Below are 25,732 nucleotides of genomic sequence, written 5' to 3' on the forward strand. Positions count from 1 at the left end.
GGAAGTGCAGAGCTGCCACAGCTGAGGAAATGCTGCTGGGTTGGCCAAGGGAGCCGTGAGTGTCCTTGGCACAAGGGGGTGCTGAGAGCTTGCCCAGAGACCTTTGGAGAGGGTGAGACATTCAGGGATCCCTCTGCTCTGGGCAGGGTCTGGTTTATCCCAGGGTGACCCGGGAGTGTGATTGTGCTCTGATTGCAGCCTAAGGTGCAAAGCCAGGGCAGTTGGGAACAAGCCCATCCAGCCCCTCACCTGCCCTCATCCACAGGGAATCCTTTGCCTCTCACATTCCTCAGTGGCAAACTCTGAGTGCAGCAGGAATGCTGGGGATTTCTGACCTCAGAGAGCCAGGAATGATGTGTGGGTAGGAAAACAATTTCTAAAACAAACTCATGCCATCTATTTCCTTAAGGAATAGAGTGAAATTCCTTTAGAAGTGTGAGTGCAGATGCTACCAACCCTTTCTGCATTAGGAGTGATTCCCCTGACAAATCTTGAATATCCAGCCTTGTCCCTCTGCCACATGGCCACAAACCCAGGGACAGGGGGCAGGGATGGCTCCTCTAGAGCCCCCTGGCTGCTTCTGGCACATTCAGCAAGCACAACTGGAGCTCAGGCTGGGTAGCTTAGCTCAGGCTCAGGTAGGGACCTGGGTGAAAGTTTTCCCAGGGCAGGAACAAAGGTGGGTGACTCCCAGCAGAAAAGGCTACAGGGGATGGGCCAGGTTTGGCTCCAAACAGTCTCTCCTGACTGTCACTGTCCTTTCTGCCTGAACAGGCCCCCATGTGCAGCCACAGCCAATGTCCAACAGCAGCTCCATCAGCCACTTCCTCCTGCTGGCACTGGCAGACACGCGGCAGCTGCAGCTCCTGCACTTCTGCCTCTTCCTGGGCATCTCCCTGGCTGCCCTCCTGGGCAACGGCCTCATCATCAGCGCCGTAGCCTGCGGCCACCACCTGCACACGCCCATGTTCTTCTTTCTGCTCAACCTGGCCCTCAGCGACCTGGGCTCCATCTGCACCACTGTCCCCAAAGCCATGCACAATTCCCTCTGGGACACCAGGACCATCTCCTACTCAGGATGTGCTGCACAGCTCTTTTTTTTTGTCTTTTTCATCTCAGCAGAGTATTTCCTCCTGACCATCATGTGCTACGACCGCTACGTGTCCATCTGCAAACCCCTGCACTATGGGACCCTCCTGGGCAGCAGAGCTTGTGCCCACATGGCAGCAGCTGCCTGGGTCAGCGCCTTTCTCTATTCACTGCTGCACACGGCCAATACATTTTCCCTGCCCCTGTGCCATGGCAATGCCCTGGGCCAGTTCTTCTGTGAAATCCCCCAGATCCTCAGGCTTGCCTGCTCACAGTCAAACCTCAGGGAACTTGGGCTCATTGCTGTTAGTGCCTGTTTGGTATTTGGTTGTTTTGTGTTCATTGTTTTCTCCTATGTGCAGATCTTCAGGGCCGTGCTGAGGATCCCCTCTGAGCAGGGACGGCACAAAGCCTTTTCCACCTGCCTCCCACACCTGGCCGTGGTCTCTCTGTTCCTCAGCACTGCAGTGTTTGCTCACCTGAAGCCCCCCTCCATCTCCTCCCCATCCCTGGATCTGGCCCTGTCAGTTCTGTACTCAGTGGTGCCTCCAGCCCTGAACCCCCTCATCTACAGCCTGAGGAACCAGGAGCTCAAGGCTGCAGTGTGGAGACTGATGACTGGATGGTTTCAGGGACATTAAACTGCTGGCCAATTCTGCAAATCACTTGTAATAAAAGTCATCTTTGCTACTTGTTGGTTTCATTCAGGAGGTGTTTTTTCTTTGTTTTACATTTTAATGTTGTCCACAAATAAATGTCATTGTTTGTGCCATTTCTCATTTTGTTTCTCTCCACCTTCCCTGTGGCTACAGACTGTGTCAATGAGGGGCTGTGCTCTCGGTGGATTTAAAGGAACTCAAGGATCTCCCAGCAAAGTTTTCTGCAGAGATGCCCTTTTGTTGCCTTCTCTGGAGCTGCAGCAGCAATGTCTGTGTGCAGAGCTGGGGGCAGATCAGTGCTGGCACAGCAGCTCTGGTCCTGCTGACCACACCATTCCTGATCAAGGCCAGGAGCCATTTGCCTTCTTGGCCACCTGGGCACACTGCTGGCTCATGTCCAGCCTGCTGTCCATCAGTCCCTGCAGGTCCTTTTCTGCCTGGCTGCTGTCCAGCCACTCTGTCCCCAGCCTGTAGCTCTGAAGGGGTTGTTGTGGCCAAAGTGCAGGACTGGGCACTTGGACTTGTTAAACCTCACCTTGCTGGATTTGGTCCCTAGATCCAGTCTATCCAGGTCCCTCTGCCGAGCTCTCCTATGCTCCCACAGATCAACACTCACATCCAGCTTGGAGTCATCTGCAAAAGATGTCCTTGGTTCCATGGGTCCCCTCAGTGTCACAATGTCCCTTTGGTTACACCAGGCCCTGCACTGTCACACTGGTCTCCTTGGTTCCATGGGGCTTCACAGTGTCACAATGTTCTCGTTGGTGCCGCAGTTTCACAGTGGCCCCTTGGTTCCATGGGGCCCCAGGGTGTCACAAAGGCCCCATGGTTACATGAGGTCCCACACTGTCACAATGCTCTCTGTGGTTCCACAAGTCCCCTCAGTGTCACAATGGACTCCTTGTTTCCACGAGGCCACACAGTGTCACAACAGCCTTCCAGATTCCTTGAGGCCCCAGAGTGTCACAGTGGCCCCTTGGTTCCACAAGGTCCTGCAGTGTCACAATGTCCCCTTGGTTCCATGAGGCCCCGCAGTGTCAGAACGGCCCCTTGGTTCCACTGGGCCCTGGACTCTCCCAATGCTCTCCTTGCTTTTGCAATGTCAAAATGGTGAAACCCCTCGGTTCCAGGAGGCCCCACAGTATCACAATGGCCTCTGTGGTTCCACGAGGACCCAGTGTCACAGGGCACTCCCTGGTTCCATTTGGCCCCAGAGCACCACAATGGAGCCCTGGTTCTATGGGGCTGCACAGTGTCACCATGGTCCTCTTAGTTCCACGAGGCCCTGCAGTGTCACAATGGCCCCAGAGCGTCCCAATCATCACAGAATGACAGAATCAAATAGGCTGGAAAAGACCTTTGGGATCATCAAGTCCAACCAATGCCCTAAAACCACTTTTTCACCCAGACCATGCCACTAAGTGCCACTGGAGAGGGACAGTGACTGTGCTACCTCCCCCCTGGCCTGCCCATTCCAATGCCCACTCACCCTTTCTGTGAAGAACTTCCTCCTGTTGTCCAGCCTAAACCTCCCCTGGTGCAGCTCAAGGCTGTGTCTTCTTGTCCTGCCCTCCAGCAGATCCACACTCACACCAGCTTGGTGTCATCTGCACATTTGGTGATGGTGGGCTCGATCCCCTCACCCAGATCATCAGTGAAGATGTTAAACAGGACTGGGCCCAACACAGATCCCTGGGGGACAGCACCAGGGACTGGACACCAGCTGGATGCAGCACCATCCCCACCACTCTCTGGGTCCAGCCCCCAGCCAGCTCTTCAATCTCCCAGCAAGGAGGAACCTGCCCAAGCCGTGGGTGCAGCTTTTCCAGGGAATGCTGTCAGAGACATTGCCAAAGGCTTTGCTGAAATCCAGATGGACACATCCACAGCCTTTCCCACATCCACAGCTGGGTCACCTGGTTATAAAAGGAGATCAGGTTGGTCAGGCGGGACCTGCCCCCCCTAAATCCACGCTGGCTGGCTCTGATCCCTCAGCCATCCTGTGGGTGCCCTGTGATGGCACTCAGGGTGATCTGTTCCAGAACCTTGCCGGCCACCGAGGTCAGGCTGACAGGCCTGGAGTTCCCCAGATCCTCCTTCCAGCCCTTCTTGGGGATGGGCTCACACTGGCACCTCCAGTGTTCTGGGACCTCCCTGGTGAGCCAGGACTGATGGTAAATGATGGAGAGCAGCCTGGGGAGCTCATCCACTAGCTCCCTCTTCCCCCTAGGATGGATCCCATGTGATCCCATACACCTGTGAGCATCTGAGTGGCCCAGCAGATCACCAGCTGCTTCCTCCTGGATTACAGGGGGCTGTTCTGCTCCCTGTGCCCATCTGCCAGCTCAGGAGAACTCTTGTCCTGAGGACAACCTGTCCATATATGGAAAATTGAGACAAGGTGTTAAATAGTTTGGCCTTTCCATTATCTTTAATTACTCCATTTTCCACAGCATCCAATAAAAAGTAGAGGTTCCCTTTATACCATATTATTCTAATCATTTATTCATGTAAAAATTTTTTATTATTTTTCACAGAAGTGGCCATGTTAATCTCTAATTAATTGAGATTTCACCTCTTTCCTTTTTTTTTTCTGCATGACCTAACAACATCCTTAAACACTTGCTAAGTTGCCTGACCTTCTGTCCAAAGTTAATACACCCTCTTCTTTCTCCTGAGTTCCCACAAAAGCTCCATGGGCAGTCAGAGCAGTCATTTTCCTCACCAGCTCATCTTTGGCCACACTGGGACAGGCTGCTCCTTCCCCCTTAAGATTACTTTCTTGAAATGTGACCATCCTTCCTCGACCCCTTTGTTTTTAAGGGCATTTTCTCATTAAAAATCAGTATCTGATTCAGTACTCCCCAAATCAGCATCCTAAATAGGCCAAAGTCTGCCCTTCCTAATTCCAGTGTGGCAGTTTTGTTGCTGCCCCTCCTTCTTTCACAGAACATTGAAAACTTGATTATTTCATGGTCACTGTGCCCCAGGCAGCCTCCGACCCCCACATCTGCCACCAGCCCTTCTCTGTTTGTGAGCAGCAGGAGACAGAGCTTTCCTTGGGAGTGGAGTGTTACCAAAAATTCGGTAAAACAGAAAACTCCTTCACACCAATGCAGCATTAAGAAGCAGCATTCTTTATTCAGCCGGGTGCACGGGGGATAGCTCCTCCCAAAGCCGAGCATGCTGAGTACAGGACAGTTTCTGTTCATATTCTGTATTTTGCACACATATTCATTGGATGTCCTGGACTAAACACATATCTGATAATCATTTCCTCAAAATCATTAACATATTTCCCCTCCCCTTTTCCCATGCTCTCTTCTGTCCTGGGGGTCTCTCTGGTGGTCCCTGGTGGTTGTGGACCCCAATGTTCCAGTGGGCCTGGCTGAGCTGGCAGGACACTGAGGCTGGTGAGCTTCCAGTTCCCCTTCTGACACAATGGGCATTGTGTGGTTTCCATAGGCCTGGGGTTTTGGAGAACAAGCTCCAGGTGTCAGCTCACCTGGTGGAGACAATTTATCATCTGGTAACATGAGGTCACAGAGTGGGCTATGACATCATAGGGGGAGTTATGTGAGGTCATTGAGAAGCTATGGCATCATAGATTGCCTCTGTGACATCACAGAACAGACTATGACATCACAGAGCAGGCTGTGACATCACAGAGGGGCTGTGTGACATCCCAGGAGGGCTGTGTGAGGTCACTGGGTTGGTCACTCCGCCCCAGCTCCCCCTCACAGTTTCTCCCAACAAGTCCAATGCTGTTCATGCCCAGCAGGGTCCCTGTCCCCCGGTATCCCCCCGGTCCACCTGGAGCCACAGCCTCCACCAAAGGATGTTCCACAGGATCCACCCCAGAGCCTGACATGGGGAAAAGGGGCCAGGGCTGTGTGACCAGGACATCAAGGACGTGGATTATCCAGGTCCCTGTGGCCTGGGTTGGGTTCCCCAGGGCAGGAAAGATGTCTGGCAGCTGGAGCAGGGTTAGGGAAGGGCCTGCAAGGTGGGGCTGGAGCCCTTGGGCTGTGAGCAGAGGCTGAGGGAGCTGGGCTTGTCCAGCCCAGAGCAGGGAAGGCTGAGGGGCTCCCCATCCCAGCCTGGCAGTGCCAGCGAGGAGGGGATGGAGAACACAGAGCCAGGCTCTTCACCGGGGGCCTGGTGGGAGACAAAACCCAATGGGTGGAAGGGGAAAGAGGGGAAATCAGCCAGGCCAGGAGGAGATGAAATGAGTCAGGCTGGTTTCAGCATTTCCTCAACACCAAAAGCAGCCTGACCTCCCTTCTCCATCCACCACTGACAGCTTTGCAAATCAGGAATTGTTCGAGCTGTTTTGCCTCCACTCCAGGACGAGCATCCTGATACAAGAACTTAATTGTGATTATTTTTACCACAGAACCACGTTTGTCTAAAATCAGTTTTAGTATGGAAATCACTTGTGGATGGTGGACTCATCAGACGCAGCTGGGATGTTGCACATAGCTCAGGGAAGAGCATGATTGTTATTGAATTGTGTCCTGTTCAACCGTGGTCTGTTGGCCATGAAGAGAAACTTCCTGTGCCTCTGAGTCTCACCAGTTTCCGACCCCCAAAGGACACAAACCTGATGAGTTGTGGCTCCCACTCCAGCGGTGGCACTTCGACCTCCCTCCATCCCCAGAGCAGAGCTCCCTTGTCCCAGAAAGTCCCTGGCAATGCAGGGATGAAGGAAACAGAACAGCTGTGGGGATCAGGGGCAGGGCACGGCCAGGGATTTGGGGTGGTTGTGAGCCCAGGGCAGGACCCGGCCCTTGGCCTTGGTGAACCTCATCCAATTGTCCTGGGCCCATGGCTCCAGCCTGTCCAGATCCCTCTGCAGAGCTTCCTGCCCTCCAGCACAGCCACACTCCCACCCAGCTTGGGCTCACCTGGGAACTGACTGAGGGTGCCCTCGATGGCCTCGTCCAGATCAGCAATAAAGAGATTTCACTGACCTGGCCCCAGTCCTGAGCCCTGGGGACACCCCTGGGTGTGACTCCATTCCTCAGCTGCTCTGAGTGCCAGGGGTTGGACGAGGGAAATGGTGGGGAGGGGTTGGGGACAAAGTGTGATTGATTGTCAGCCATGAAGGGTCTTGATTTTCACATTAATTCAGACTGCATTAGGAGGTGCTGGGGGTCAATATCAATTGGACATTGCTGATATCAATCTATAAACAGGAAAAGGAAACTGGAAAAACTATTTCAATACAGTCTATTCACTTTGAATACACTTCTGAAATTTGTCTAATTAACCACAGAAGAATTGAAAGCTACCATAATTCCCAGCGGCATTTTTTGTTTGGGAGTTTTAAACAAATCACTGAATTCCTGAACTGAAGAGCTCAAGAAAGAAGAGGCCTCTGGAGTAGGAAAATTCATTAGCAACCTCCAAGGGGCTGAGGATCTATCCCCATCAGAGCAGCAATGACCAGAAATGGGCACAGCTTTGTGGCTGCCCCAGCTCTGGGATGGGCCCTGGGCCTGGAGCAGGAGCAGCTCTGGAGGGCCCCAAGGCCGGGCTCTTGTGCTGGCCTGGGCAGATGGGATGGCAGCAGGGGCTGCAGAGCTCTCAGCACCTCAGCCCGAGGGGAGCAGGGCACCCAGGGAGCCTCCTTTGGCCTTGGCCAAGCCCCTTCCCCCATGGCTGGGGCCGAGTCCTGGCTGAGCTGCAGCTGCTGCTGTGCCCTGGCCAGGGGCTGAGGCCGTGGGGCCAGTGGCCAGAGCAGCCTGGGCTGAGCAGAGCTGTGGGGCCAGAGCCGGCTGGGCTGTGCTGGGGAGAGGCCCTTGGTGCTGCACAGAGCTCAGGGCAGCTGGCAGAGCTTGCAGGGAGCTGGGCTGGGCTCAGAGAGCCTGGCACAGAAACCATCAGTGTCCATCCCAGCCTGGCTAAGCGTGCAGGGGCCAAGGAGAGCAGCCCAGGGTCTGCAAGTTCTCTGTGTGGGAGCTGAGCTGGTGAGCCCCTGAGCCCTCCCGAGTGCTGGGGCTGCACCTCCAGCTCCAGAGGAGATGTGACAGATGGGAGCAGAGACAAATCATTCCTGCTGGATTCTTTATTGTGTTTGCTTATACAGGTGACCTGGATCCATATTACCTGGATCCAGTAGACGAGCTGTTTTGTGCCAGCAAACACTGGTAGAGTGAGAAGAATAATATTTTTTAACTGAAAATAGTATTTCATGCATAAGACACAATGAGAAAGAAAAGACACGTGATCAGACGAGCATCTGAGTTTTTTAGAGGATGAGAGACTCATTGATGTTCCAGCAGTCAAACCTGCTCAAATACTTTCCTCAGGACTTCCTTGAGATGAGAGGTGACCACCACAGGACCAGGCCAACTAGAGGTGTCTGTCCTGCCAGCTTTTGTCTGGGAGAACCCTTGCATATAGGGAATTTTTCAGGAGGAGTATCAGTTTTGGCTGTGGGCACCTGGAAAGACGGATGGTTCTTTTCCATAGGAAGGAAAGCACAGAGCTCCAGTTCTCCAGGGACTGATGAGAGGCAGCCCTCAACATTCCAAGATCAGCTGGACCTGTCAGGTAGCCCCTGGGAGGCCAAGCCCTTGCATCCATGAGGCCTTGCAGTGTCACAGGGGTCTCCTTGATGCTGCAGTATCACAATGGACCCTTGGTTCCATGGGGACTCCCAGTGTCAGAAGGGTCTCCTTGGTTCCATGAGGCCCTGCAGAGTCCTTTGATTCAACGAGGCCTCAAAGAGTCACCATGGCCTCCAGGATTCCATGAGGCCCCGCAATGTCACTGTGCTCCCCTTGGTTCCACAGGACCCCGCAGTTGAACAACAGACTCTTTGTTCCATGAGGTTCCTCAGTCACAATGGTCTCCTTGGATTCACAGTGTCACCATGGACCCATGGCTCCACGAGGCCTTGCTGTGTCAGAATGGCCCCTTGGTTCCAAGAGGTTTCTCAGTGTCACAATGGTCTCCTTGGATCCGCAGTATCACAATGGACCATTGGTTCAGTGTGGCCCCAATGTGCCAAAATGGATCTTGGTTCCATGGGGTTCTGCTGTGTCACCATGGACCCTTTGTTCCATGAGTTTGCTCAGTGTCACAGCTGACTCCTTGGTTCTGTGAGGCCCCGCTGCCACCAAATCTCTGAAATATCAGAATGAGGCTCCTTAACACTCATTTGCTATTTCAGAGGGTATCGTTTATTCAGGCCTGAGGTCTAACATGGGATAACTCCTAACCTGACGTGGACATGTAATTCTACCAGTGTGTTGCTCATATACAGTCGCTAAATGCCAATTACAATTTACCCATTTCCATAAATCCCACCCCAAGTTCCCAGATTCAGTCCTTGTTTTCTCTATCACTGCACCCTTGAGCCAGATGTCTTCTTCTTGTCTTCCAGCCATCCTTGCTGGGAAAGCAGCCCCTGCATGCCTTGTTCCTGTGCTGAAAGTTCACAGGCACGGTAAAAATGGAATGAACCCTTTGGGTACCAAGGCCAAGGCTTTGTGTGGCCAGGCAGGGGCAGGCAGGAGGCAGAGCTGTCAGCAAAGGAAGGGGCCAGCGAGGTGGGGCAGCCGGGGGATGACGACAGCCTGCAGGGACAGAGGCCAGGGCAGGGACACCGCAGGACAGCCTGGGCTGCAGAGGGCACAGGGATGTGCAGCAGCTGCAAGGCCCTGACAGAGCCAACCTGTGCAGCCCTTTGGCCATGGCTGCTGGCCCTGGGCCTGAGGCCACGAGGGGACAAGTGACCCTTGCAGCCCTGGGGCCTCATGGCCTCCTTGTCCCTGCTCAGCAGCCTGGCAGGGGCCGCTCCATGGTCCTGCCCTTGGCATGGCACATCCCCACATGGCAGTGCCCATCCCGGGAAGAGCCCTGAGCAAGGAGGCAGGGACAGGATCTGCCTTGCCAGGGGCTGGGGCTCAGCCTTGGCCCTTTGCATTCCTGAGACACATCCAGGTTTGCTCAGCGCCAGAGACACCTTTGCCTTGTTTGTCCCCACCTGTCATCAGTGCCTCCAGGGTTCTGCTCTAACTGGAACCTGGGGACACTTTCTCAGTCGTGTCCCTCAGTGGGACCCATTAAAACTTCAAGAAACTTTGGAGTTTAAATTTGAGTTCTAGAGAAGTTTTTTGAAGACACTCTCAGGAACTGAGTCTGATGTAAACAACACCAGAGCCCTGACAGGGCCTTAAAGTTTTCCTAGTGGAGTTATGGAGAAAGATTTCAAAGAGCTTGTAAGAAATACACTGTCCTCTTTCAAAGGGTGTATTTTATTACATTTCTCTTTAGAGCAGAGGCGATTGCAGCATTCTGTGATTGATACTGACCCAGGCTCTCCCCTCAGGAGCTCTGGCCTGCTCAGAGCAGCTGTGCCTTGAGCTCTGGCCCAGTGTGGACAGCCTTGCTCCACATTGCCCAAGCCCATCCTGTCTGTCCTCGCCCACCTGGGACCTGCTGTGCTTGCAGAGCTGGCTGCACCCAGCCTGAGAGGGGCTTTCCCTTTCTCTATTTTTGAAGCAATCTAAAACTCCCGAGTTTCCCCATGAAAACAGACACACTCCTCAGGGGTGTGCCAGCCCAAGGTGCCACCAAAACCACTGCAGACCTGCCCTGGGCCAGCTGTGAGGGTGGATCATCAGCCCAAGCTGCACTGGGCCACTGCAAGGGGCCGTGGCCATGGACACTGCACTGACCCCACTGCTGGGTTTGGCTGCCACGGCAACCCTGAGACATTAAACTGTCCTTGGAAACACTGGGGAGGACTGGGACATACTGGGGGACACTGGGAACGCTGTGGGAGACACCGGGACATACTGGGAGTGACCCTGGGAAGGACTGGGACAGCCTGGGAACACGAGGAATGCTGAGGGGAATCTGGGTGGACTGGGATGGACTGTGGGGGTACACACTGAAACATGCTGGGACATACTGGGAGTGATACTGGGGGATACTGGGACAAACAGGGGACACTGGGAACGCTGTGGGGAAGACTGGGGGACACTGGAGTGGACTATGCATGGCACTGGAGGAAACAGGGAGGGACTGGGAATGAACTCAGGTGTACTAGAAGGGCCTGGGGTGTACTGGGAGGGACTGGAGGAGCACTGGGGTTGTACTGGGCTGTACTGGGGCTGTACTGGGCTGTACTGGGGATGCACTGGGCTGGACTGGAGGGGTTGGATGGGCTGTTCCCGCCTCCGCCGCCTCCCATTTGCCGGGGCTCCCGCCCATCACCTCCCGCAGCCAATCAGCGCCAGGGATTGTGGCCTTGGAGGCGGTGCCTGGAGTCGGCACCATACTTCCGCTATTGCCTACAACTCCCGTCATGCCCCGCGGCCCGATTCAGCCCCATTGGAGCCGGGACTACAACGCCCGTCATGCCCCGCGCTCCACAGAACCCCCTCGGTACCCGCCCCCATCTGTCCCGTAAGTGTCCCCCAGACCCTCCAGGATCCCCAGGTGCCCCTCAGCGCCCATTCGGGACCCCCCAAAGGCGCCCCCGGATCCCCGGAGTGCTCCCGACCCCACGGATGCCCGGCACAGCCACTGCTGGGAATTCATCTCCTCTCATCCCCCGCGGCCCCAGAGCCCCTCAGAACACAGTCACGCGCCTCAACCGCCTGCCGTACCCCGCGCCCTAAGGAGCCCGGGTAGAGCTCCCCGAGCTCCCCCCAAGATCTCCCGAACCGTTTACGTTCGCCCCGAGGTCCTCAAGTCGCGGCTCGGACGCAAAAGTGTCCCCCAAGGGCCTTCCCGGACCCCCAAACGCCGCGTCCCAGCCACTGCCGGGACTACAGCTCCCATCATGCTCCGCGGCGCACGTCCCGCACTATTGCAGCCGTGACTTCATCTCCCGTCATGCCCCGCGCCCCATCGCAGCTGCGCCTAGAACTCCCGTGATGCTCCGCGGCCCCGTTCAACCGTATTCTACCCGCGCCTACAACTCCCATCACCCCCCGCGCCCCGGAGAGCCCCGCTGGAGCCCCCCAAGTGCCCGCCCGGGCCCCGCGGGGCCCCAAATTCCCCTCCCTGACCTCCAAGGGCCCCCCTGGACCCCCAAGTGCTCCCCCGGACCCCGAGCTGTCCCTCAGAACCCCTAAGTGCCCCTCCAAGTGCCCACCCGGCTCCCCCAAGTGTCCTCCAGACCCTCAAGTTCTTTCTGAATTCCTTCCCCAGGCACAGAACTGCCCCAAATGTGCCCCAGAAATGTCTCCAAGGATCCCAAAGTGGCCCCTCCTCAACCCTGTGTGAGAAAAAGATGATAAAAAAGATGACAAAATGACTGGAAATATTGCTAATTGCCATAAACAGGAAGAAATAAATAGCGAATACATCTTAACTCATTAATGAAGGGAATTGTGTTACTGAGATACAAAGAACATTCGTTTTCTTGGCTACTAAAAACGTATAGATTTTTAATATAAATATTAAAACTAGGTAAGAAAAACCAATGCTATTATTAGAAATAAATTTAATACATATAGAAATAATTAAATATGTGAAAATGGATATTATATGGCTCTATGCAGATAGTTACTATATGTATTATGTTATATTGATTAGCTGTGCTGTATTAACATTTTAATAGTACAGTAAATGTAGTTTTGTAGCTAAAATGAAGCTTTAGCAGTTAAAACAAAAACTCTGTATGTGGGGTTTTTTTAAAGGAATGAGACACTGGCTTCGAGCTAACAGTCACAGAACACCTAAATCTGCCAGAGAAGAGGAATTTATGGTTTTCTCATCAGAAGAAGCTGATTTTTTCAGGCCTTGCTCAGACTCAAAGATGCCGTGGGGATTAAAGGAAGCAGTTGAAAAATAACAGAGTTGCTTGTTTTAAATGGAATGTATGCATAACCATGAAGTATGTATGAATATGCAACAGTGTATGGTTTTTAAGGTTATTCCTTTGTTCACAAAAATTCTTATCGGGCTTAAGTGCCCAAGAGCATCCGGACGTCCGTAAGTCTTTGCTTTTTATTGTCTTGTAATCGCCCTAACTCTAAATTTTTATTGCTCTAATTGTATTACTATTTTTATAACCATTTTATTATTATTAAACTTTTTAAATTTTAAAAACCAATTATTGGTGTTTTTTCACAGTGGTTAACATAAAATAATGTGTTACAGAATAGAAATAAGAGAATAAATCACACGAGCATTTTTGGGTATTTTGGCGTGTCAGTCCCAGGTGGGCGGTGTCAGACATGGTGACGCTGGTGGTGAGGAGCAGGTTGTCCAAACAGGGTCAGCCCAAAAGGGGCTCATTCTTCTCCTTTCTGTTAGAAATGATAAGCCTGACTCAGCCAATACATCAAGCAGCAATTAAATTTATTAATTAATATGGTAACGCATGAGCAGAGACAGCGCTGGGTGCAGTGGTGGGGGTTTCCCCCTCCAGCTGCACACCGGTTGTTGGGCTTGCTGGTGTTTATTGATCATATTCATGCATATTCATCAGCTTTCCCCAGCAGCTTCTATTTCCCATTTTGACATGAGCTTTCAGCAGTTTCTATTTCTACCTTTTGACGTCACAATTCTATACTTTAGGATCGTAAATCTGTGATGGTGATGTCTGGTTCCTTTCCAATTTCTATACTCTGTTGTGATCTATTCCAGGTTTCAATATCCCGGGATGTGTGTCCCACATGGTGGGGTCCATCTTCCTGAGGTGGGGTCCAGCTTCTATTTTCCAGGATCATTAATCTATGGTAGCGATGTCCAGCTTCCCCTTTTGAAATCATTAATCAGCAACCTTGATGTCCATCTTCCTTTTCCAGGAGCTTGGGATAGGGTCACTTCCCTTTCTGTTAAATCCTTTATATATTCCAAAGCTACAGTTTAAAATCCTTAATGCTAAGCAACATTCCAAAGTTAGAATTCAAAGGTTCTTATTGCAAAACAGCTTAAGACTTAATTACAAGAAAAAAGTTCTTCTCAAAAGCAGCATTCTAAAGTTAGAATTCAAATACTCTTATTACAAAACAGTTTAAGACTTGTAATTGTTATTTGCAAATAAAAGATTGGTTCAAAAGCCTTCTTCCATGCTTTCCTGGGTTGTGTATTAGAACTCATCTTTAAAACTGTCCCATGGCCGTGTTCCATACATTTCCTAACCACAACTGCACAGGCTGCCTTTATTTACCTGACACAAAACACAACTTTGTATTTCACACTCCTGCACAGAACTCCAAACCGACTCCAGTCACTGCACAAGCCCTGGAGCCTTGAAGACCATGGAAGGAAGACAAAGAGCTCCTGAGGGCTTTCTGCATTTTCATCAGCCCACGGTGGATTTGGGGCTGGGTCCAGGACCCTCAGGCACTGGGAGAAGGATGAAGAAGCTGCTCAAGGAGGCAGAAGCAAAACTCCAAGTCCCTGGGAGCATCCCTGGGCCCCAGCGAGGGCAGGGAGTGCCAGAGGCTCCCCAGGGAGTGCAGAGAGCAGATCCTTGAGGCCAGGATTGCAGGGAGCCCAAGGCTCTGAGCAGGGAACTGCGATGCTGAGCAAGGCCTGGCTTGGCTGCGGGAAGCAGAAAGGCCAAGCCCTGAGCCCAGCCTGGCACAGCAGGGCCTGTCCCTCACGGCTGGCTCGGGGCTGTTTGTGGGGCAGGGGGATGTGAGGGGCAGCAAGGACAAATGTCACAAACCTGTGTGACACTCCAGATCCTCATGGAGCCAAGGGGCCAGTGTGACACTGTGGGGCCTCATGGAAACAAGAGGCCATTGTGAGCCTGCAGGGCTGTAACACCCCAGAACACTGAAATGCTGGGGGTCACCAAAGGTTCCTTCATTCGAGTTTGTTGTACAGGAGAAACACCAACCAGATATTCTCACCATGGCCAGATGCAAAGAATATTCTTGGTAGGAAGGGACCCAGAAGGATCATCAAGTCCAGCTCTGAAGTGAATGGCCCACACAGGGACTGAACACAGCCTCAGTGATACCAGCACCATGCTCTAACCAACAGAGCTGAGAGAGCAAAATGACACAAAATTTTACTGACAAAATATGGACAATCAAGGAACTTTGGCAAAGTGTTTAATACAACATCCTGTTCTACGTAAAACTCTTATCATAGCATGAACTTCATTAACTTAGCCCATTTAACCTAAAAACCTTTAACCCTTAAGATGCTAAGTTACCCAAAAATGTTCCAAGAAAGTAGGATTAGAAGGAGAAGAAATGGATAACAGAAAGACAGAAGATCTATAGAAAGACACACACAGAGGCACCACCTGCTCAGGTTCCAGCACCATTAACAGAGGAACCCCAGGAGAAGGCAGGATCCAGACCATGGGCTGGCCTCGTGCTCTGGCTTTTAAACCCCTGGGCCTTCATGGGCCCGCCCCTGGGGTGGGACTGCCAGTTGTTTGCCCAATCAGAGTCAGGTTAGGCACCAGCTGCTGGTGTGTGATTGATTGACAGCTGGGCCAATCAGAGCTGGGTTAGCCCTGCCTGCTGTGTGATTGACTGATAGCTGGGCCAATCAGAGCTGGGTTAGCCCTGCCTGCTGTGTGATTGACTGAGAGCTCGGCCAATCAGAGCTGGGTTAACACCGCCCCTTCCATGTGATTGACAGCTGTGCCAGGCCAGGGCTGGGGGCGGGGCTCTGTCCCACCACAAACCAAGGCCTGACCCGCTCCTGGTCCCACACGGGCATTCCGAGCATCCCAAGGTGTCTGGGGACATCGATCTCATCCAGCCTCTGACAGTGACCACATGGTGACACTACAGAACCTCATGGAGCCATGGGTCAGCTGTGACACTGTGCTGCCCCATGGAATCAAGGAGACCATTGTGAACATGGGGGCCCCAAGGAACCAAGGGTCCATGGTGACCTTGTGGAGCCCGCAGTGTCACAGAGGAGCCGTTCTGACACAGCGAGGGCGCATGGAGCCCAGGAGCCATTGTGACACATCAGGGCTTTGTGGAACCACGAAGCCATTGTGGCATTGCAAGGCCCCATGGAAGCACAGGGCCATTGTGACTCTGCAGAAGCAAGGGGAACATTGTGACACTCCAGGGCCTCATGGAACCAAGCAGACCATTGTGACACTGTGGGGTCACACGAAACCAAGGGAACATGGACCAGGTCTGGCTGGCTGCGCCTCCTGGGGACAACCTGACAGGTCCAGGTGACCTTGGCATGTCGAGGGCTGCTTCTCACCTGCCCTGAAGCACTGGGGCGCGTGGCTTTCCTTCCTATGGGAGAGAACTGTCCTTTTCCTCTAGGGGCCTTTGGCCAAAACCGGGATTCCTTCTCCAAGTTTCCTTATATGCAAGGATTGTTCCCAGATGAAATCTGCCAGGAGAAACAGATCTGGCTGCCCTGGCCACCCAGGGGCCACCTCTCATCTGCCTTTGAGACACTGGGACCATGTACTTTTCTTTCTTATGGGAAAAAACCATCCATCTCAACTAGGCACCCATGGCCAAAATTGGGGATTTGCCTCCAGAATTCCCTATATCCATGGATAGCTCCCAGAGAAAAGCTGCCAGGGGAGACAAGTCTGGCTGGCCTTGACTTCCCGAGGGCTGGCACTCATGTGCCTCTGAAACACTGGGGCTCTGTGCTTTCCTTGCTAATGAAAAGAACTCCTCTTCCTGTCCAGGCACACACAGCCAAAACTGAGATTCCACTTCCAAAATGCCCTGTGTCCTAGGATAGCCCTTAGATAAAAGGTGCCAGGAGAGACAGGTCTGGCTGGCTTGGCCTAAGGGTGGCCACCTTTCATCTTCTTCCAGAACACTTGGATTGTGTGCTTTTCTTTCCTATAGGAAAAAAACATCCATCCTGACCAGGCGCCCATGGCCAAAACAGGGATTCCACCTCCAAAACTCCGTACATCCAAGGATTGCTCCCCAGTGAAAGCAGCCAGGACAGACAGGTCTGGATACCCTTGGCCTCTTGAGAGCTGCCTCTTACCCTCCTCAAAACACTGGGGCGCGATGCTTTCCTTCCTATGGAAAAGAGCCGTCCTTCTTCTCAAGGTGTCCATGGTCAAAATTGAGATTCCTCCTCCCAAATTCCATATATCCAAGGATGCCTCCATGACGAACAGGTTTGGCTGGCTTGGCCTCCCAGGAGCCACCTCTCTCCTCTTCTGCTTTTGAAACACTCAGGCTCAGTGCTTTCCTTCCTGTGGAAATGAATCATCCTTCTTATCTATGCAGAAATGGCTGAAATTGGGGTTCCACCTCTAAAAATCTGTACATACAAGGGTTGATCCCAGGCAAAATCTGTCAGTACCATCCATTCTGGCTGGCCTTGGCCTCTGGTGGCTGCCCCTGCCACACTGGGGCTCGGTTCTTTCCTTCCCATGGAGATCATTATGACACGGTGGGGACCTCATGGAACCAAGGGGATCATTGTGGCACCACTGGAGCCCATGGAACCAAGGGGCCATGGTGACACAGCGGGGCATCAAGTCCAACCTGTGCCCTGACACCGCCTTGTGTCCCCTGAGCCTCCTCTTCTCCAGGATAAACAACCCCAGCTCCCTCCACTGCTCCTGAAAGGACTTGTGCTCCAGACCCCTCACCAGCCTAGTTGCCCTTCTCTGGACATGCTCCAGCCCCTCCATGTCCTTCCTAAATTGGTGGGCAAAAACTGGACACAGCACTCGAGGTGCTGCCCAACCAGTGCTGAGCATAGGGGAAGAATCACTGCCCTGCTCCTGCTGGCCACACCATTCCTGATCCAGGCCAGGAGCCATTGGCCTTCTTGGCCACCTGGGCACACTGCTGGCTCATGTCCAGCCTGCTGTCCATCAGTCCCTGCAGGTCCCTTTCTGCCTGGCTGCTGTCCACCCACTCTGTCCCAGGCCTGTAGCGTTGCAGGGGTTGTTGTGGTCAAAGTGCAGGACCCAGCACTTGCACTTGTTAAACCTCACCTTGTTGGACCTGGGCCCTGGATCCAGCCTTTCCAGGGCCCTCTGCAGAGCCTTCATGCTTTCCAGAAGATAACACCCCGAGACAATTTGGTGTTACCACGGTTCCATGAGGCCCCAGAGTGTCCCAATTGTCTCCATGATTCCATGGGGCCTCCCAGTGTCACAATGTCCCTTTGGTGTCACAAAGTCCCTTGGATCCTTGGGCCCTGCAGTGTCACAATGGATCCTTGGTTCCATGAGGTCTGGCAGGGCAGCAATGCTCTCCTTGGTTCCTGCTGTCTCCCACACCTCCCACTGTCAGGCTATAGAAGGACACCTGGCTGATGAAGGGGAGTGGGAGTGGGTACCTACTCGAGGAGGTAATAATAAAAATCCCTCCCAACCCCCTCTCCCAAGCCAGGTGCCCCTTCAGATTCGGTATGATGCCCTGGATCTGGAGAGTCAGCCAGATGGTTTAGAAGAAAATTATCTGCCCAGTGAGCCTCCCAATTATGATTAATCTGTAAGACAGATCCCCACCTCTAATATCAAAAAGGAAAGAAGGGTAATTGTGGTGGGTGACTCCCTTCTGAGGGGAACAGAGGGCCCCATATGTCGACTAGAGCCACCCCACAGGGAGGTCTGCTGCCTCCCTGGGGCCCAGGTACGGGATATCACTGACACACTGCCTGGGCTGATTCAGCCCTCTGATTATTGCCCACTGCTGGTACCCGAGGCTGGCAGTGATGAGATTGAAAACAGGAGTGTCAGGGCAATTAAAAGGGACTTTAGGGCCTTGGGTCAGGTGGTTAATAGGACAGGGGCACAGACAGTCTTTTCCTCAGTCCCTCTGGAGTCTGAGAAAAACGGTGAAAGCAATAAGAGAGCTCACATTACCAATGAGTTGCTTGAGGGTTGGTGTCATCGACAAAATTTCAGATTTTTTAATCATGGGGCAACTTTTACAGCACCTGGCCTGCTTGGACCAGATGGGCTCCATCTTTTTGTGAAGGGCAGAGGAATTTTAGCTCATGAACTGGCAGAACTTGTTGAGAGGGCTTGAAACTAGGTCTGAAGGGGGAGGGAGATGTAGCTGGGTTGTCTGGAAGCAGGCTCGTGGGTGGTAAGCCTGAGTTAGGGGTGAAATCAGCAGCCCAGCTGAGGTGCATGTACACCAATGCACACAGCATGGGTAACAAACCAGAAGAGCTGGAGGCCATGGTGCAGCAGCAGAGCTATGATGTAATTGCCATCACAGAAACAGGGTGGGAAGACTCACATGGCTGGAGCGCTGCACTGGATGGCTGCAAGCTCTTCAGGAGAGACAGGAAAGGGAGAAGAGGTGGTGGGGTGGCCCCTTTATATTAGGGGGTCTTTTGATGCTATGGATGTTGAAACTAATGATGATGAAGTCGAATGTCTATGGGTGAGACTTAGGGGGAAGGCCAACAAGGCTGACATCCTACTGGGAGTCTGTTACTGTCCACCCAACCAGGAAGAAGAGTGTGACAACTCATTCTACAAGCAACTAGAGAATGTTTCAGGATCATCAGCCCTTGTTCTTGTAGGTGACTTCAATCTGCTGGTCATTTGCTGGGAACTTAAATACAGCAGAAAAGAGGCAGTTCAGGAAATTTTTAAATTTTGTGGAGGACAATTTTTTGTCGTAGCTTTTGGGTGAGCCCACCAGGAGAGGGACTATTTTAGATCTGTTGTTTGTAAATAGAGATGGGCTGGTGGGAGATGTGGTGGTTGGAAGCCACTTGGGGCACAGTGATCATGAAATTATAGAATTCTCAATATTTGGAGAAGTCAGGAGGAACACTAATAAGACTTTTACACTGGACTTCGGAGGGCAGACTTTGGCCTACTTAGGAGACTTATTCAGAGGTTTCCTTGGGAAGCAGCCCTTAAAAACGAAGGAGTTCAGGAAAGGTGGACATGCTTCAAAATAGACATCTTGAGGGCACAGGAACAGACTGTTCCTGTGTGCCAAGAGATGAGCTGACGAGGCAAAAGCCCAGCCTGGATGGGCAACAAGGTTTTGGAGGAAGATAGGAATAAAAAAAAAGGATGTATCATCTTTTGAAGGAGGGTCAGGTCTCTCAGGAAGTATTTAAGGGGCTTGCTGGGGCATGAAGGGAAGGAATTAGAGAAGCCAAAGCTCAGTTTGAACTTAAAATGGCAGCTTCTTTAAAGGCTAATAAAAAATATATAAATATATCAATGGTTAAAGGAAGGGTAAGACCAACCATTGTTCTTTATTAGATGTGGAAGGGAATTTAATAACTGCAGATCAGGAGAAGGCAGAGGTGCTTAATGCCATTTTTTGCCACAGTTTTTAGTGAGAAGACGATTTGCCTTGAGGAGAACTGTCCTCCTGGGCTGGTAGATGGTGTCAGGGAGCAGAGTGGGCCACTGTTATCCAAGAGGAGGCCATCAGAGAACTGCTGAGCTGCTGTGATGTTCATAAATCCATGGGACCAGATGGGATCCACCCCAGGGGGATGAGGGAGCTGGCAGATGAGCTTGCCAAGCTGCTCTCCATCATTTACCAGCAGCCCTGGCTCACTGGTGAGGTCCCAGATGACTGGAAGCTGCCCAATGTGATGCCCATTCACAGCAAGGGTGAGAAGGAGGATCCTGGTAATTCCAGGCCAGTCAGCCTGACCTCAGTACGTGGTAAGGTCATGGAACAGTTCACACTGAGTGTCATCACACAGCACTTCCAGGATGGCCAGGGTGTCAGACCCAGCCAGCAGGGGCTTAGGAGGGCTAGGTCGTGTTTGACCAACCTGGTCTCCTTCTATGACCAGGTGACCCTCCTGGTGGATGCAGGAAAGGCTGTGGATGTGTCTATTTGGACTCCAGCAAGGCCTTTGGCACTGTCTCCCACAGCACACTCCTGGAAAAGCTGCAGCCCACGGCTGGGCCAGGAGCTCTCTGTGCTGGGTTCAGAACTGGCTGGATGGCCGGCCCAGAGAGTGGTGGTGAGCGGTGCTGCATCCAGCTGGGGACAGTCACCAGTGCTATCCCTCGGGGCTCTGTGCTGGGCCAGCTCTGTTCAATATTTTTATTGACCACATTGATGAGGGGATTGAGGCTTTCATTAGTAAATCTGCAGATGACACTAAGCTGGGAGCGTGTGTCCATCTGTTGGAAGGTAGGAGGGCTCTGCAGGGAGACCTGGACTGGTTTCCAGTAAGATGAAGTTTAAACAGTCCAAGTGCCCAGTCCTGCATTTTGGACACAATAACCCCCTGCAATGCTCTAGGCTGGGGACGGCGTGGCTGGACAGTGCCCAGGCAGAAAGGGACCTGGGAGCACTGGTCGACAGCAGGCTGGACATGAGCCAGCAGTGTGCCCAGGTGGCCAAGAAGGAGAAGTCTCAGAGGTGACCTTATCACTCTCCACACTCCCTGAAAGGTGGTTGCAGTCAGGTGGGCGTCTGTCTCTTTCTCCTCACAACAACTGACAGGACCAGAGGACAGTGTCTTAAGCTGTACCAAGGGAAATTTAGGTTGGATATTAGGAAAAAAGTATTTTATGGAAAGGGTGATAAAGTACTGGAATTGTCTGTCCAGGGAGGTGGTGGAGTCAACATCATGGGATGTGTTTAAAAAAAGACTGGATGTGGCACTCAGTGCCATGGTTTAGCTGAGGTGGTGTTAGGGCATGGGTTGGACTTGACGACCTTAAAGGTCTCTTCCAACCCAGCAATTCTGTGATTCTGTGATTGTGTGACATCACAGACCAGGTTGTGACATCATATAGTTGGCTGTGACATCCCTGGTTTATTATGTGACATCACCGAGCAGTCTGTGACATCACAGAGGAGGCTGTGATGTCACAAAGTCGGCTGTGACATCACAGAAGGGGCTGTGAGGCCACAGAGAAGACTCTGCCTTCATAGAAAAGGGCTCTGTGAGATCACAGAGCAGCTGTGTGATGGCACAGAGAAGGCTGAGACAATACAGAGTGGGTTGTGACATCACAGAGCTGACTTTGAAATCACAGAGCAGGCTGCGACATCACAGCGAGGCTGCATAATATCACAAAGGGAGAGCTGTGACATAATAGAGCTGGCTGTGACATCACAGGGTGTCTGTGACATCACAGGCTGGGCTGTGACATCACCGGGCAGATTTTGTGACATCACAGAGCAGACTGGGACCTCAAAGACCAGGCTGTGACCTCACAGGACACCTGTATGAAATCACAGGTGACCTGATACATCTCAGAGTGGGCTGTGTGACATCACAGGGCAGCTTTGTGACATCACAGGGGCTATGTGTGACATCACAGGGGTTGTGTGACCTCACAGGGGCTGTGTGAGGTCACTGGGGAGGTCACTCCACCCCTGCCCCCCCTCCCAGTTCCCCCAGAGAAGTCCAACGCTGCTCGTGCACAGCGGGGTCCCCTGTCCCCCCGGGTCCCCCCACCCCTGGCGCCGCAGCCTCCCCCAGAGGATGTTCCACGAGATCGACCCCAGAGCCTGACATGGGGATGGGGGCTGGGGCTGTGGGGGGTGGGACAGGGGAACAGGGACCCCCTGGCAGCGTCCCCGTGTCCCCCAGGGCCAGAGCCTGGGCCAGGGCTCCTTCACCCTGTTCCCAACGAGGGCTTGAGAGCGCTGAAAAAATCCCCAGCAAGGGATCAGCAAAAACCAGATTTAATATTAAGCGACAGCACCACAAAGTTCCTTGGCAAGAGTCACTCTGCTCCTGTCTGGACACTGCAGGCACACCAAGGAAACAAAGCAACAACAAAACCAAACAAACTCCAGGCAATCAAACCAGAAATGAGCTGAGACCTGGGGCTTTCATTGCTATGGAAAGGAACTGTCCTTCTTGTCCAGGTGCCAATGGCAAGAATTGGGATTTCACCTCCAACTCTGCCTGTTTTGACAGACTGGAGGAGATTGCTGGCTGGAAACATTTCATGTGTGGGGGAGGAAGGGGCAGGTCCAGCCTTGCCCTGCCCTGGAACCCCAGCCCTGCCCTGCCCTGGAACCCCAATCCCCCCAGAGCCTCTATCCCAGCCCAGCAGTGTCTGCCAGTCCCTGGCACAGCACAGGCAATGCTCCACAGCCACCTCTGGAGCCCCCAGCCCAGCTCCTGAGTGACCAAATGACCCCAAGTCCCACCTGGGGGAAGGGCCCAGGAGCACCAAAGGGGTATTTAAGGCTGAGCACAAGGCAAGCACAAGTCTTGACCCTACCTCCCCTTGGAATTTCTATTTTTTTGAGAACCACTGGAATCCAGGAGTTGGTAGCTCTGTGTGTGCTTCTCTAAATCTTACTTTTCTCTCTTTCTGTGTCTTCTTGTGAATTTTGATTAACTTAAAATTGAACAGGATTGGAGCTTGTGAAGTTGGATGGGCCAAGTTAATGCTCTGAGAAGTGATTTTGTTGATTAAATGTTATATAAGACCTTTTGCCAAAGTTTCTCTGATCTTCTAAAGTTCCCAGTAAAGGCTGTTTTGTTGTTTTGAGCTCCTGAGAATCTCTTGTTGGTATTTCTCCAGTGCATCCAACTCAGAGGACACAAAGAACTGTAATTCCTTTTAAATGTTTCCTTGAGAGAGTTGTTTGGGAGATGGGGGTCAGGGCTTGTGTGTCCTGCTTGGCACAGCCCAGGCAGGGCTTTCACAGCCCCATTCCTCACTCCATTTCCCAGCTGGAGCCGCTGGTGCCTCTGAGTTCTGCTGCCCCAGCCCCAGGGACGCTCTCCTTGTCTGCCCATTCCCCCACGGTCTCTGGGCAGGGATGGCCTCAGTGGGGGCTGCTGACATCCTCAGCAGCTTGGAGGCTGCTGCTGAATTTTACTGCTCCAGAGGCTTCTTCAGCCTTCAGCTCTTCAGTTCAGCAATTCAGTGTCCCAGAGCTCATTAACATTCAGAACAGATTAACAAGCCAAACCTCTGGGAATAATGTAAGTTTTCAAATCATTTGTGGTTAATTAGCCCAATTACAGAAGCCTCTTCAAAGTGAATACACTGCATTTTAAAAGACAGTGAGGAAATATTTTTTTGGTCCTGTTTAGTTTTTTTTTCCCTGTTAATACATTGATATGTGCACTCTCCAATTGACACTGAATCCAAGTACCTCCTCATGCAGTTGGAATAGATATGAAAATCAAGACCCTTCATGGCTGACAATCAGTCAGACTCTGTCCCTACCCCCACCCCACCATCTCCCCCATCCAAGCCCTGGCACTCAGAGCAGCCTTGTGCAAATCTGAGCTCCCTCCAGCCCAGGCTGCACCTGCAGGTTTCAGCTCCTTGGCTCCAACTCCCACTGCTTTCCCTGGAGAAGGAGCTGCCCGAGACACAGAGGGATGTTCATTTCTTGTCAGCCAACAAACCCCAGGGAAGGCACAGCTCCATCAAATGCAAAAGTCATTCCTCTGCTGGATATTAAATCCACCTTGCACTGCAGACAGCCTCAGAGCAATGGAAAACACCTTCTGTGCCCAGCACAGATCCCAAGGTCCCCCCAAACCCTCCCTGCCCCGATTCTGCCCAGATTTGCTCTTTGCACACACGAGTCACAGGCTGAAGTCAGGAGCTCCCTCCATGCCCAGAGGGAGGAAAAGAGGGAAAGTGGATGAAGAGCTCTCCTGTGCAGAGCCAAGGTCCAAGTGCCCCTGCAGTGGGAACCACAACTCATCAGGTTTGTGTCCTTTGGGCTCAGGGATGGTGACACTCAGAGGCACAGAAAGGTTTCTTGCCAACAAACACAAGTTGAACATTTGAACAGTTTAATAACCATCCCAGCTCTTCCCTCAGCTCTCTGTGATGTCCCAGCAGCATCTGACATGTCCCCCATCCCCAAGGGACTTCTGTACAAGAACAGTTTTAGACAAAGACATAAGAAAAGGTAATTCTGTGATAGATATAAGCACCATAAGATGTAATTCATATTTATTTGAACTTCAGAACGATTGGCCACTCCCTGATGAGCAAAGCGTGGAACCTGTCCATTGAGAGACATTTGAATGACCAGAAAGCATCTGGAGGGGGAAATCTGGGTGCAACAGGATGGACACTGATCCACCTGGTCTAGTGCAGAGATATCTTTTGACATGGCCATTTCAACAGGAGAACTGGAACCACCTGAAGGAAGAGGGAGAGGAAAGAATAAACAGAATATTGGTGACTCAAGGAGACAGGAAGATCAGTATTTCTTTTCCTTCTGCCATCAGTACTTCAGAAAATTGCTGTTTCTTAAAAGTACTGAAGTGACACAGATACTAAAAATGTGTTTGTATAATATGAAATGTACAAGTACTAAAACCTGTGCCCCTTTCCAGGCAGACATCAGCTGTGTGCCCATGACCAGGCAGTGCCACTTGTGCCCTGAGGTGCCGAGCTGGGATTGGATCTCTCAGAGAGGAGCTGAGGGAGAGCAGAGCACCTTGCAAGCTGCAGGTCCCTGCCAGCCCCGCAGGGCTCCTGTCCCATCAACATCTGCTCTGCTCCAGCCTGGAACAGGGCCCAGCATGGTGCCGGGACCATCAGAGAGCTGAGGTGTGTGCTGGAATTCAATGCCCTCCCCATGGCGCAGCAGCCCTGCATTTCCCTGCTCCAGCCTTGGTCTCCAGCACAGCCATGGAGGCTCTTTGGGCTCCTGAGTGTTCCTGCTGTGTCCGTGCCCCCAAGGGCACAGAGCAGCCTCCTCTCTCGGGCACTTGCCTGTTTTCCATGCCTTGCACAGGCGCTGGCCCTGCCCCACAAGGCCTGGGCTGAGTCCTGCCCTGCACGCTCAGCCAGGCTGGGATGGACACTGATGGTTTCTGTGCCAGGCTCTCTGAGCCCAGCCCAGCTCCCTGCAAGCTCTGCCAGCTGCCCTGAGCTCTGTGCAGCACCAAGGGCCTCTCCCCAGCACAGCCCAGCCGGCTCTGGCCCCACAGCTCTGCTCAGCCCAGGCTGCTCTGGCCACTGGCCCCACGGCCTCAGCCCCTGGCCAGGGCACAGCAGCAGCTGCAGCTCAGCCAGGCCTCAGCCCCAGCCATGGGGGAAGGGGCTTGGCCAAGGCCAAAGGAGGCTCCCTGGGTGCCCTGCTCCCCTCGGGCTGAGGTGCTGAGAGCTCTGCAGCCCCTGCTGCCATCCC

At 52.6% G+C, this 25,732-nt stretch overlaps 3 protein-coding genes across 3 annotated transcripts in view; 2 read left to right on the plus strand and 1 right to left on the minus strand.

The window, feature by feature from the left end:
• The window catches only part of LOC137467193 (zinc finger protein 850-like), a 528,258-nt gene that overhangs the window by 259,828 nt on the left and 242,698 nt on the right, over positions 1-25,732 (minus strand). The gene's annotated exons all lie outside the window — the stretch shown is intronic.
• LOC137467192 (zinc finger protein 271-like) overlaps positions 1-25,732 on the plus strand; it is a 443,780-nt gene that overhangs the window by 250,887 nt on the left and 167,161 nt on the right. The gene's annotated exons all lie outside the window — the stretch shown is intronic.
• Positions 999-11,386, plus strand: LOC137467176 (olfactory receptor 14J1-like; the record flags this gene model as incomplete). Its single annotated transcript, XM_068178718.1, has 2 exons — positions 999-1,708; positions 11,239-11,386. Coding segments are annotated over 2 exons (858 nt in total), but the record flags the coding sequence as incomplete, so codon positions are not given.

Source organism: Anomalospiza imberbis, unplaced genomic scaffold (genome assembly GCF_031753505.1).
Source record: "Anomalospiza imberbis isolate Cuckoo-Finch-1a 21T00152 unplaced genomic scaffold, ASM3175350v1 scaffold_53, whole genome shotgun sequence".
In the NCBI taxonomy this organism is placed as follows: domain Eukaryota; kingdom Metazoa; phylum Chordata; class Aves; order Passeriformes; family Viduidae; genus Anomalospiza; species Anomalospiza imberbis.